The sequence below is a fragment of the Odocoileus virginianus genome, chromosome 8 (assembly GCF_023699985.2).
Source record: "Odocoileus virginianus isolate 20LAN1187 ecotype Illinois chromosome 8, Ovbor_1.2, whole genome shotgun sequence".
NCBI classification, from domain to species: domain Eukaryota; kingdom Metazoa; phylum Chordata; class Mammalia; order Artiodactyla; family Cervidae; genus Odocoileus; species Odocoileus virginianus.
Window position 1 is genome coordinate 70,277,348 of NC_069681.1, and position 13,549 is coordinate 70,290,896.

General features: G+C 41.7%; 1 protein-coding gene across 2 annotated transcripts in view; it reads left to right on the plus strand.

Moving 5' to 3' along the window:
* ZMYM2 (zinc finger MYM-type containing 2) overlaps positions 1-13,325 on the plus strand; it is a 59,784-nt gene extending 46,459 nt beyond the window's left edge. For both annotated transcript variants that reach the window (XM_020900428.2, XM_020900461.2), the window contains 11 exons: positions 2,500-2,629; positions 3,330-3,445; positions 3,980-4,145; positions 5,242-5,367; positions 6,164-6,258; positions 7,420-7,588; positions 7,831-7,982; positions 10,209-10,323; positions 10,947-11,198; positions 11,486-11,606; positions 12,661-13,325. In XM_020900428.2, coding sequence (XP_020756087.2) covers positions 2,500-2,629; positions 3,330-3,445; positions 3,980-4,145; positions 5,242-5,367; positions 6,164-6,258; positions 7,420-7,588; positions 7,831-7,982; positions 10,209-10,323; positions 10,947-11,198; positions 11,486-11,606; positions 12,661-12,853 — 1,635 coding nt within the window. In that variant the 3' untranslated portion in view covers positions 12,854-13,325. The remainder of the gene's footprint in view (positions 1-2,499; positions 2,630-3,329; positions 3,446-3,979; positions 4,146-5,241; positions 5,368-6,163; positions 6,259-7,419; positions 7,589-7,830; positions 7,983-10,208; positions 10,324-10,946; positions 11,199-11,485; positions 11,607-12,660) is intronic.
* The last annotated feature ends 224 nt before the right edge of the window (positions 13,326-13,549 follow it).

Sequence of the window (13,549 nt, forward strand, 5' to 3'; positions counted from 1 at the left end):
GTAAAGTGCTAAAGACTGATTTTTATAATGTGGGCATAAAAAGTAATTAGTCCATTTTAATCTGACTATAATAATAAAAGATTTTTTTTTACTTACCTATTGAGATGGTTGAAGTATTCATATTCTGTTGAATTACCCAAAATAAAAACAGGTCTTTTTCTGCCTGCTGAGGGACACAAAGGTGGATTAGTTGTGGCCCTCACCCACGTCGGGCGAGATGACACATGAATACTCATGTCCCTGGGCAAGAGTAGTGGAGCATTTGCAGTGGGCGAGCATGTGTGGTCCGGCGGCTGTGACAGAGCTTCTGAACAGCCAAGCAGAAGGTTGCCAGTGGACGACGATGAGCCGGAGGAATGTGGTGTGCAGAGGTGTGCACGTTTGTTCAGACTGCCCCCTGAGGCCAAGCTCGGAGGGGCCTGAGGTGGAGTCCTGGGGAGCCGGGGCAGGGTGGGCCAGCCAGTGCCCCTCAGACAGGATGGGGGTCTGTGCTGGGGGCCAGGACAGCACTGTCAGTGGAATCGTCCCATGCTCACCAGGTACTTGGTCCACGCTGAGGAGTGTAAAGATGGTTGCTTCCTGTTGGTCCTCTTCATGCAGCCATAAGGCAACTCCCAAGCTTGTTTCCAAGCTTTTGACCAAGGTTTCAAGACACCCCTTCACCTGCACCGAGGAGAATGAATACTTGTCTCTTCCAACAGCCATGAGACCTCGTCACGGGAAGACGGGAGGACGGAGGGGGTGTGATTTGGGGGGAGCCAAACCTCTGCAGCGTCACTCTCCACCATCCAGAGTTCTCCCCACCTAGTCAGTCCTGTGAGCTCTGGGAGCCTTAGTTCCCCGCTGAGGAGTGTTGGAGGATAAGAGCTCAGCTGTGTAGTTGGGGGCGAGTCACTTCGTGGTTCTCTGTGTGACTTTGCCCTTGTTTTTAAGTGGGGCTTTGCTCCTTGCGGTGGAACCTCTTCAGGGTCATTATAAAGAGCGCTGAGACAGAGGCCTGCATCAGGGAACTGCTGGGGCCCTGACTTCAGAGCTCTTCGCTCTGTCACCTCTCCCAGCCATGCATTGTCTGAGCCTCAGTTCCCTCATCTGTAAAACGGGAGGAGAAAACACCTGCTGCCCATGTGGTGCTGAGAGGGTTAGAGGGCTCATGTTATAAGGTGCGGCAAGGGTGCTGTGCATGGAGTCCTGCCCGTGGGAACTGTTGTATATAACAGGAGCTGCTGTATATAACAGGAGCTGTAGCCAGAAGGACGGCCTGCCAACAATAGCACGAGTTCTGGGGCTTCCAGCAGACCCAGGACCTAGTGTGGGCCTCTTTCTGCTTCCTCTTCCTGTCTTGCCATGTGTCCTCATGGGAGGGGAAGGGCTTCGGGGGCCCTTCTGTGAGGGTTCCAAGCCCATTCATGACCTCATCACCTTCCAAAGGCCACGCCTTCAGGTGCCATCCAGTTGGGGTTCCATCTTGTTGTGAAGTTTAGGGGACACAGACACCCAGTCCTGCAGCATTCAGGAGGTGTGGTGGCTGTCGTCATTGTAGTCTTCATTATTGGGGGTCCTTCAGCATTCATTTTCAATAGGTATAGACCTTGCCTGTTGACTAGCAGGAAAGGAAGGAACTTTTACCAGGTGACCAGGTTTAGTTGACATGGTGCCCTGTTTGCAGAGTGTCGGGAGTGGAGCATGGGTGACTAAGACGGCTTGACTTTGACCCCTGGTTCATAAGGGGCTTCAAGAGCATTTCTCTGTTCAGACCCAACTTGCCTGGGTTTGGTGCCCACATTTTTTCTGTCGCTTTCCCCATAGCACCTTTGTGTCTGCCTTAGGGACAGGGCTTCAGCTTCCTTTACAGTGTGTGTGCGTGGTGCGTGTGTGTGTGCATGTCTGTGTGATGTGAACAGGTGAACAGGCTGAAGCATCTGATAGACTGTTGAGATACGTTTCTAAAATTACCCTGAAACACACAGCTTAAGGTTTGATAGCATTTATGGTAATTGTTTTCATCATTTTTCTTTTCAGAGTTAGTACCACATTAACAGTTTATGCAGTAGAAAAAGCCAGAGTATCAGAAAGCCATAATAATTTCAAGAATTTTTTTCTTTCTTAAATAAAAAGAGCCTTATTATTTTAAAATACTGGATTAACAACCTTGCTTTTTCACTTAGGAATGAGACTTCTCTCATATTTTTAAAAATTTTGTTGTGGGGACTTACCTGGCAGTGCAGTGGCTAAGACCCCACACTTCCAATGGGGTGGGCGGCAGGTTCACACCCTGGTGGAGAGCTAAGACCCCGCACGCTGTGGGACTAGACAGTGTGCTGTGGTGGCTTGATGAGCAGATCTATAGAGGGGTAATTACTGCGTTTTGCCGATAGTTGGGGTAGGTTCACATTGGTTCCGTGTGTGTTCCCTCCCCTGGAACACACTGGATATTTTTTAATAGCAAAAGCAGTAAAAATTCGAGGCAGAAATAAAATGTCTCTCTTTGCTTCTCTGTAGGGCTCAGCACCACCCCCTTCTCCAACCCCCAACAAGGAGATGAAGAACAAGGCGGTTCTGTGCAAACCTTTGACTATGACCAAGGCAACCTACTGCAAACCCCACATGCAGAGCAAGTCCTGTCAGACAGGTGACCCAGGCCCTGCCCTTGAGTGACATCCGTAATCTTTTCAGCAGTGGCTGCAGAATAGACTTGTTGGGTGGTTTTGTCACTTTCTGTTGATTTTGCTTCTCTGGTTCTAGACATGCCTGCAGAATACAGCATATCATTTATAGTCATTAATAAAGATCAGTCTCTACAAAGGCGTGCGAGTTTATGTCGCCAGTGATCTTGTTTCCTTGGGGGCCAGGGCTCACTGAAATTAAGTGAGCTCCTCTGAGAAAACCATCTCTTTGAGTGTGATCTGTAACCATAACTATTCTATTTCCTTGTCGGAGTGAGTTGAAATCATTCAAACCTATATTTTCACCAAATTTAAATGTTAGCTGTATTCTGTTGTTTAAGTAAACCTTTTTGAGGGGAGTGTGCCAGGGTGTCTGGAACCATCCTGTATTTCAAAAGATGTTTTCTTTCTTTTTAAAAAACAAGTCTGGGGACTTCCCTGTGGTCCAGGGGTTAGGACTCCCACTTCCACTGAAGAAGCTAAGACTCCCACATGCAGTGCTTTCTATAAGTTAGAATGGCTACTGCATTCAGTTTTGTTGTTTTTAATTTAACTAATTTTGTGAAAACTGGGCATTTTTTTTAAATGGGTACTCAGGGCACCCTGAGCAGCTGGGTGGGTGGCGGTTGAGGCTGGTTGCTTCCTGACTGCCTTCTGTGTCCCCAGATGGCGACTGGAGGACGGAGTACGTGCCTGTGCCCATCCCCGTGCCCGTGTACGTCCCAGTGCCCATGCACATGTACAGCCAGAGCATCCCCGTGCCCACCACTGTGCCTGTGCCCGTAAGTCACACTGCAGGGCCTCCCTGCCCCATGCCAAACGTGTGGGCTCAAGGGGCAAGGATGAGGCTTGGCTGCTTCTGACCTTCACTTGGGTCTGGTGGAGGCTCTGCCAAGGCTTACTCTGTGTTTAATTAGGTATTAGGTAAATGATTCCAACCGATGTCTGTGTCTGCTTTACATATACTATGTTTTGTATTCATGTTTGTTTTAGAAGAAAGGAAGATTTGTGAGCCAGAAGGTTCACAAATGGCATGGAGCCACATACAGATGTCATCATGTGCACTGCTGGGTCCCTGTGTCAGGGTGTGGCTGCTGGAGGCCCCTGGCAATGGAAATACCTCAGAAATTAATTTTTACTTAAAAAAGTAGCTGCTTGTATTTGGGGCTTCCCTTGTGACAGTTAACATACAAGTTCTTTCCAAAGCTTCTAACAAATCCAGTATTATGAAGTAGATCACATGTCAGAATAATTTTTAATTTGGAAAAGTACCATGTAAGCAAGTGAGCCTGATGATAGGTCCTCTGTTCCCTTAGGTGCCAGTCCCTGTGTTTCTGCCTGCCCCCCTGGACAGTGGTGAGAAGACTGTTGTGGCCGAAGAGCTGAAAAGTAAAGGTTCTTCAGATGCCCTGGGTACAGAGCTGCTGACCATGACGGACATGACTGAGGATGAGGGGAAGGCGGAAGGCTCAGACCTCCACAGTGAGCTCCCCACTGCCCGGGGTGGGCAGAGCGGGTGGGGGTCTGGGCTGGCCCCTCACTGAACTTCAGCCTGGGGGGGTGTGGGGGACGCATTGCTGCAGAGGTGATTACGGGTTGAGACCCACGTCGGATCTGCAGTTGCTCTGTGATGCCAAGCCCAGCAATTCATAACCTATTTCAAATGGTCCCTGTTTTAATGGTTGACAAGATTTGGTTTTTAAAATCAAATCTAAATTAATGCTTCTTTCAGTGGGTGAGCTCAGACACAAAACTGACTTGTCGGAGGGTTTATAAAGATCCAAACTAGTATTTTATGATGGTTATCCCCAGTTTTGTTTTATTCATTTATACTAAGAAAGTAAGTTGCATTATTTAAACCGGGGCTTGTGTTAGGGTAGTGCTGGCCAGATGGGGTAGCTGGACGCATGTGTGCTGGACGCTTCTGTGTCTGAGCACGTTTCTCCACCTTTGTCCTTCTGTTCCCCTCACCCAGAGTGCAGCCACCTTTGTCCTTCTGTTCCCCTCACCCAGAGTGCAGCGGTGTGTCAGCATAAATCCCTCCTAGAAAGGCTGTTATTTTGTGCAACTTTTGTTCCCAGTGTGCGCATGTCCGTTTCCCACTGCACCCTGAACTCAGTAAGATGCCTTTCTCAGTGGGTTTCAGTACAAAAGTGTTTAAAACAACTGATCAAAACATTAGAAGGCAGTTGTAAATAAGCATATATTGAATGATGTGGAAAACCTAGGTCACAATTCAAAAAGAATGTTGAAAATTCCAGTTGTCTGTGCTCATAAGTTTATTTTTGACCAGAGATTGCTCTTAGCAATTCTGTGTAGAGTTGCTTACTCTTAAAACATGCTTCTTCTCTTTGTAGAGGCGCAGTGAAAACTTACAGGATTGAAAGTTTTTGTGTATTCATGATTGTCTAATTCAAAGCTTATAGTAGCTTACATTTGAAAGTAGCTGCATGCTCTTTCCTTTTGTGATAAAGATTCTTGTTTTGAATTTATAATTAAGTAGCTTTTCCCAGATTAAATATCAGTATTGTTACAGTTTTCTGTTTTGATTTCTGATGATACTACGGCTTGATTACAGGTGTCATTATTGAAACGGACATAATTGGTTCTGACCTCTTAAAGAGCGCTGAGCCTGAGACCCAGTCCAGCATGCCCGATGTGCCATATGAGCCAGACTTGGATATTGAAATAGACTTTCCCAGAGGTACTGAGCGTGCAGTTTTGCTCTTGGAGTATGAAGTGTGTTTCTAGACTTTAGCTATGGGGTCATCATTGTGGTTATGAAACAATCTCATGTTTGTGTCATTGCCTGTACTGTTATTTGTCTTTTTCATGCAGATAAAATTCAGCAGTTTTCTTCCAAAAGGAAGCGCATATTGAATTGTAGGTGCTTAATTAACAGGATTTCCAAAAGCCTTAAAAACCTTAAAACTATTTCATTATAGGAACTTTTGGAGATAAAAGAGTAAAGAAGTGTTGGCGTCTTTTTAAAAATTTAAATAAAAGATAGTATTTTTCTTAAAACCGTTTTGAAAATTAAGTTAACCTTCACAGGGAATAAAGATGTTTTTAGGTCTTTTGTTGTAAAAGATGTGTGTTCTGTTTTTCATTATTTTCTTAATCTACTTACAGCCAGTAAGTGTACTGAATGGGATGTAAAGCGTTTAACTTCGGAAAAGATGTAATAGGTTGAAACAGATTTGTGCTGAGATTAGGTAGATCTTATAATTGAAATTCAGGTTTTAGTAATTTTTCTATCACACATTCCATGGAATTCTATGTTGATGTGCATTATATGTGTGTTTTAAGAGTCTGAACAGATGTTATCAGATCTCATAGATAGGTTAGGTAGAGAAATGGTTGGTTCTCCAGCCAGCACAGGCTGTCCTGTGCGTGGTATTGTGCAGAGTCAGGGATTGATCCTTTTGTTGGTTGAGTTTATGTGACTCAAGCCTGTGCTATTATGTTTGGAGTGAAAGTTCTTCTGATTTGATTGTCAGCTGCTGAGGAGCTTGATATGGAAAATGAGTTTTTATTACCACCTGTTTTTGGAGAAGAATATGAGGAACAGCCTAGACCTCGATCTAAAAAAAAGGTATGAATCGTGATGGTGTTCTTGTACTCACATCACATCTGTGTGAGTAGTGAGCTTCAGTTGTACACCAGAATGTGGGAAGATACTTCCTTTTCCAGGATTAAAATGGCTTAAAGGTAAAGTTTTTATTACCTCATTTCTAAGTAAGGATCTCTTGTTGTAACTTCATAGAAGAGGGAATATCATTGCAATTTAGCTTTTATTTTTTATTTTTATCTTGATTAAAGGCTGACATACTTTCTACAAAAGTAAATTCACTACTTTTACAGCAGCTGATGCTGTTTTCCCCCCTGTGACTTTTGGTGAGGTTTAGGTTCACAGTTGGTTATGTCTGGTCTCTGTGAAGCCTTCCAGCACATAGGAAGATGGGCTGGAGAGTTCAGTCATTCAGGGCTCTCAGGCCTAAACAAACGTTCAGAACAATGATACCTGTTCGTTTTATTAACAACTTTCTGTATTTCTGGTTTCCACCATAAAGCAAGATCTAAATAAAAGAAAAAGATGATATTCACAAATTTCTCCATAAAGAAAGGAAAACTTGAAAGAGGAGTGAGACCTGTGGTAGAATGAAATGGGACTTTTACTTGACACCATGCACAGAAATTAACTCAGAGTGAATCAGAGACCTGGATGTAAGAACTAGAACTCTGGGAAGAAAACAGAGGCCTAAATCTTGTTTAACTTGTGTCAGGCATAGTTTCTTGGATCTGACACTAAAAGCTCAGGAACAAGAGGGAAGATAGAAGAATTGGATTATATCCAAATTTCAAGTTTTTGTGTGGCAAACAGTACATCAGGGAAGCAGGAGGAACTGAGTTATTCCCTGAGGTGGAGTCTGGGAGAAGTTCTTTAGTTCTCTCTTACATGAATATTTGGAATCCTTTTACTTCATATCTTTAGTTTATTACTTGTATCTTTATTATTTCATCATCAGTCACTCTCAACTCACAGCAAAAGTTAATATGATTTTGTTGTACAAAGTAATTTATGCAGAAATACAGCATTCCTGGAGAGAGATTTCATGTTATAGATAGCTGTTCTCAAATCAGAAGTTCCAGTTAGCTCTCTATAATATGCATTTGTTGAGAGATGGCTTACATAAAGTCATGAGATAAATAGGCTTAAGGAAGAGAAGATGTGACTATGGTGTTTCATGACCAGGGCACCAAGAGGAAGGCAGTGTCAGGGTACCAGTCTCACGACGACAGCTCTGACAATTCCGAGTGCAGCTTCCCTTTCAAGTATGCGTATGGGGTCAATGCCTGGAGACACTGGGTCCGGACGAGGCGGCTCGAGGAAGACCTTCTGGTGTTAGACGGGCTGACACCTCGTAAGTGCTCTGGTTTTGTCTTCACTGGTTCCTGTTTAAAATCAGGCTTTTTGTTACCCACCACCTTTGATTTTGAAAAGGATGACTGGATGACTGGAACTTAAAATACATTTGAATTCTTATAGAATAAAGTGATTTCAGAAGGTTTCTTATTCTTCAGACAAATAGCGATTACTATTACTATTCTGACAAATAGCAATTACTTCAGATAAATAGCAGTTATTTTAAATTTCTTTTCTTAGCTAAGTCAGTGAAGTTGAAAGAGGATCTGCTCTCTCACACCACGGCTGAGCTGGACTATGGCCTTGCCCACTTTGTCAATGAGATCCGAAGGCCCAATGGGGAGAACTATGCACCCGATAGCATCTACTATCTCTGCCTTGGAATTCAGGAGGTCAGTAATTCCACAACTCTGAAATACAATGTTGTAAAGGAAGGTTGTTATGGTAGTTCTTCTCGAGAAAAATGTTTTGTTTCAAAGATATTATGTAACATAAGGATTTATTGGCTTACCAAGCAAGGCAAAAATAATTTACTTGAAATAGGGTTGTTGTTGTTCAGTTGCTAAGTTGTGTCCCACTCTTTTCAACCTTGTGGACTGCAGCACGCCAGGGTCCCTTGTCCTTCAGTATCTCTTGGAGTTTTCTCAAATTCATGTTCATTGAGTCAGTGTTGCTGTCTAACCATCTCATCCTCTGCCATTCTCTTCTCCTTTTGCCCTCAGTGTTTCCCAGCATCAGGGTCTTTTCCAGTGAGTTGGCTTTTTGCATCAGGTGGCCAAATTATTGGAGCTTCAGCTTCAGCATCAATCCTTCCAATGAATATTCAAGGTTGAGTTCCTTTAGGATTCACTGGTTTGATCTCCTTGCAGTCCAAGGGACTCTCAAGAGTCTTCTCCAGCACAATTCCAAAGCATCAGTTCTTTGGCATTCAGCCTTCTTAATGGTGCAACTCTCATATCCGTACATGACTACTAGAAAAACCATCACTTTGTTGGCAAAGTGATGTCTCTGCATTTTAATAGGCTGTCTAGGTTTGTTGTAGCTTTCCATCTAAGAAACAAGTGTCTTAATTTCATGGCTGCAGTCACTGTCCATAGTAATTTTGGAGCCCAGGAAAATAAAATCTTGTCACTGCTTTCACTTTTTCCCCTTCTGTTTTGCCATGAGATGATGGGACCAGATGCCGTGATCTTAGTTTTTTGTATGGTGAGTTTCAAGACAGCTTTTTCACTCTCCTCTTTCACCCTCATTAAGAGGCTCTTTAGTTCCTCTTCACTTTCTGCCATTATAGTAGTATCATCTGCCTGTCTGAGGTTGTTGATATTTCTCCTGGCAATCTTAATTCCAGCTTGTGATTTATCCAGCCTGGCATTTCGCATGATGTACTCTGCATATGATTTACATAAGCAGGGTGACAAAATATATATAGCCTTGATGTACTCCTTCCCCAGTTTTGAACCAGTCAAGTGTTCCATGTCCAGTTTTAATTGTTGCTTCTTGACCCCCATACAGGTTTCTTAGGAGACAAGTAAGGTGGTCTGGTATTCCCATCTCTTTTAGAATTTTCCACAGTTTGTTGTGATCCACATGATCAAAGGCTTTGGTGTAGTCAATGAAGCAGAAGTAGATGTTTTTCTGGAATTCCCTTGCTTTTTCTGTGATCTAATGAATGTTGGCAGTTTGCTCTCTGGTTACTCTGCCTCTTCAGAACCTACCTTGTACATCTGGAAGTTCTTGGTTCACATTCTGTTGAAGCTTAGCTTGAAGGATTTTGAGTATAACCTTGCTAGCATGTGAAATGAGAGCAGTTGTATGGTAGTTGGAACAGTCTTTGGCATTGGAATGAAAACTGACCTTTTTGAAAATACTAGAGAATTGTAAAGGATTTTCTTAGCTGCTCTGCATACAGTTTTGGTTACATTTACCTCCACCATTGGTTTATTTTTTATGCGTCTTGATGATTTCTAATAGATTTACAACATGCATCTTCAGTGACTCATTTTCGCCCTCCATATCTTCGTGCCCTGTTATACACATGACACTCTCATGCTGTGTATGGTCTTGGTTCCCACCTCCCAGGCTTTGTGCTCTTGTCACATGTTTCCCTTATACTTTATTTTTACTCATTGGAGATGGACTTTGGTGTTTACATCATTCTTTAACAACCCTCACTGTTAACAGTTGTCATAGGAAGCGATAAGATTCGTTAAGTTTGCACTGACTTGAGAATGGAGCATAGAGAGCCTCTCGGCCCGCTCGGTGAGGCCGTCACAGGTGTGGGAAGCCAACTCCTGCCCCGAGCCTCACCCTGCATCCCCTGGACCCTGCATGTAGCAGTGGAGCCACCTGCTCTGTTCTTACCTGACAGACTAAAGGCTCTCATCTTCTTACATCCTGAGCTCTTAGGTGTGTACCTCAGCTTACAGTGTTTTCAGGAACAGATTAATTGGTAACTTATGTTTCTTTCGTTTTCTAAGTATATAGATAATTTCCCGTTTTATAAGTGTGCTAATAGAGAGACATAAGGTGTTTATTTTTTTCTTAGGAAATAAAAGAGTATAAGTGATATACAATTAGTTGATTTTCCTTCAAGGTTTTTCTTTTTTTTTTTTTAATAGTACTTGTGTGGTAGTAATCGAAAAGACAACATATTTATTGATCCAGGATACCAGACATTTGAGCAAGAATTGAATAAGATACTCCGAAGTTGGCAACCAAGCATACTTCCAGACGGTAATGCTCCTTTTTAAATACAATGGCAGTGACTTTCTGCTGGGATCTCCTTGTTTTTATAGAAAGTGTGGCTAAAAATAAGAAATAATTTAAATTAGAGAGTACTTATTCATGAATGCATCATATTGTCCTTTGTTGAATTAGAACTGAATGTGATTGATAACTAGTGTTTATGAAGAACTTTGTAATAAATGTGACTCAATTTCTCTGGAATAAGAAAGAAACTGGATGTTTGTTTCTTAAGCCATTTAGTAGAGATTCTGATATACATTTTTCTTAGAAACCTGTTTTAGATGTATAAAGAAAGCTTGTTTGAATGGAAATGACCTGTTTTTTTCCAGGATTTCTGCAGATTTAAATCCCCTTCTGACCACAGTCTGCTCGTCACCTGGAAGACCAGGAGCAGACCCTAGGCCTGGCCCCAGGGTCTAGTTGTGTAGTGTGTTGTGGTTCTGGCTCTGTGTTGTTTCGGAGCCTCGTAGGGGATGCTGAAATTCATTCTAGTTGCCCTGGAGTGAATGGAGGATTGGATTAGGTTTGTTTTTGAATTAACTATCTGTTCCTAGACAGTTACAGGAAAACTGTTTATTGTAATTCTTTAAAAATATTTCTCTCTATTTAAGGGTCAATATTTTCTCGAGTTGAAGAAGATTATCTCTGGAGGATAAAACAGCTAGGATCACACTCTCCAGTAGCTCTTCTGAACACCCTGTTCTACTTTAACACTAAGTATTTTGGCCTGAAAACAGTGGAACAGCACTTACGGCTTTCCTTTGGCACTGTGTTTAGGCACTGGAAAAAAAACCCTTTAACCATGGAAAATAAAGCCTGTCTTCGGTACCAAGTGTCTTCCCTGTGTGGAACAGATAGTGAAGGTAGTGTAACGAGTCTCATTTGGGATTGGCTATGGCAGGGATAGCTGCTTCTTGGCTGACTAGAGGCCACATGGGTCCCTTGTTAAGAACTCAAGGACTGTCGCTTCCATAAGATAAGACAGCCCAGGTCGTGTTAAAATTAGGAATTACCAGAAGCCACAGCTTCTGGCTCTGAGCACAACCGGTCCCGTCCTTTGGTGTAAGAGCAGTGGGAATGAACACAGTGAGTCGGGTCACCTTTCTTGAAGGCTGGTCGTAGAGAGTTTATGTGATTTTTATTTCTTAAGATAAAATTACTACTGGAAAAAGAAAACATGAAGATGATGAGCCAGTATTTGAACAAATTGAAAATACAGCCAATCCTTCTAGATGTCCTGTGAAAATGTTTGAATGCTACTTGTCTAAGAGGTGAGTGTTTATGATACTTGATTTTTTTCTTTTTTTTTTTTAGTTCTACCACTTTATTGCTACCAACCCATCTCCCTCCACCCTCATGTACACATGCTAAGTCATGTAATCCCATGGACTGCAGCCCGCCAGGTGCCTCTGTCCATGGACTTTTCCAGGCAAGAATACTGGAGTGGGTTGCTATGATACTTGATTTTTTTAAATGGTAATAACAGTTAGGTGCTGTGAATTTATCATTACCAAGAGGTGACTTTTTTTCATTGATCCTTTTTAAAATTTTTCTCTTTTCTTATTTCAATTATAATATTTTAGTCCTGTTATTATTATAAAGCACCCAGCTTGTATCTCCTAAGCATATATTAAGAAATTGCTCTCTACTAAGGAAATTATTGCTGTTGTAAAGGGTCAGACAGTAAACACTGTAAGGTTTGGGGGCTTTGAGTCTCTCGAAGCCAGTGAAATTTTTAGAGATCACAAATTATTTTATGCTTGTTCATTATTTTATATATGCACCCTCTAATTTTTAAAAGGTAAACATGAACTCAGAATGTATTTTCTTAGGTAATCAGTTTTATAAACTGTCCCCAGGTTAGCTCTCAAGAACCATAAAAACAGTAATGTCACCTCTAGGATGATTATTTTTATTAATTAGTATTTCAGGTGGTTTTAGGTAGCCCTGTGTGGCTACACCAGTATTTGGATCTTTCAGTCATATTTTATTCTGTCTCTGGAACTGGGATGAATCTTGAAGAATTATAATTGGCAGTGCTTTACTTGTTTAATGGCAGTATTAAAATAAGATTAAAAATAATGTTTCTATCAATGGTGTCTTGGATTTGGTGAAATACAGAATTTAAATTACGGTGGGAAAGTAATCTTATTATAGTAATTAACTTTCAGAATGTCTCAAGTGATAGAATGTTTAATGTAATCATGCATGTGGTCTGCCCATGTAATGTGGTAATGGTAGCAGAGTTATTCTTGAAAGAAAAAAGTAAGTTGTGAGGAATTTTGTATACATACTGTGAAATTGACTTTCTTCTTTCTTCCAAAGTCCACAGAATCTTAATCAGAGAATGGATGTTTTTTATTTGCAACCAGAATGCTCTAGCTCTGCAGACAGCCCTGTCTGGTACTCGTCCGCCTCACTGGACCGAAACACCTTGGAAAACATGCTTGTACGGGTTCTTTTAGTAAAAGATATTTATGATAAAGACAATTATGAACTGGATGAAGACACAGACTAAAAAAAGGAAGGATTCAGAAGCAGTCGGGATAACAGCGTTAGGCAGTCATGCTGCTAGATCTTCATTATGGAAACATTTCAGGTTTACTCCTCCTGTTCTGGGTTTTGTAGCAGTGCACCCACACTGGGTACTACCATGTAAATAATCTGTGAGTGAAGTTGCCATTATTCTATGTAGTGGTTTTAGGATACTTACAAATACATTCAAATTCTTTTTTTTTTTTATTATTTATTTGATTAGGTATGTTTGTAACTTTTTACATTACAAAATATGAAAGAGAATGTGCCATGTATAATTTTTTCTTGTAGTAAGAAACATCCATATTGCACCACTCTGCTGTTGCAAAGCTTCCTGGAAAGGGGGCTCTTCTGCTGGGTTTCTGACCAGATGGTTGTGTGTGGGGAGCACCTACTAAAAGTTTAGAACTTGCAGTGTCTTTCAGAATTTTTAAAATAAACTGTAAACTAATGGGCTGGGGTTTTTGTTTTGTTTTTCTGGGGATTTTGTTTGTTTGATTTATGCTTTAGTTCCTAAAGCCTTACAAGCTTATGTAGAGAGATATCATCTTTTGTACCAAAAAAAGATGAGGGAATGCCATTGATCCTGGTGTGGATGCTGGTGAACTGTTACATGAGTCCATACTGCAGGCCGACCTCTCTGTTCCCCGTGTTAAAATCTTGGTGTCCTTTCCTCACT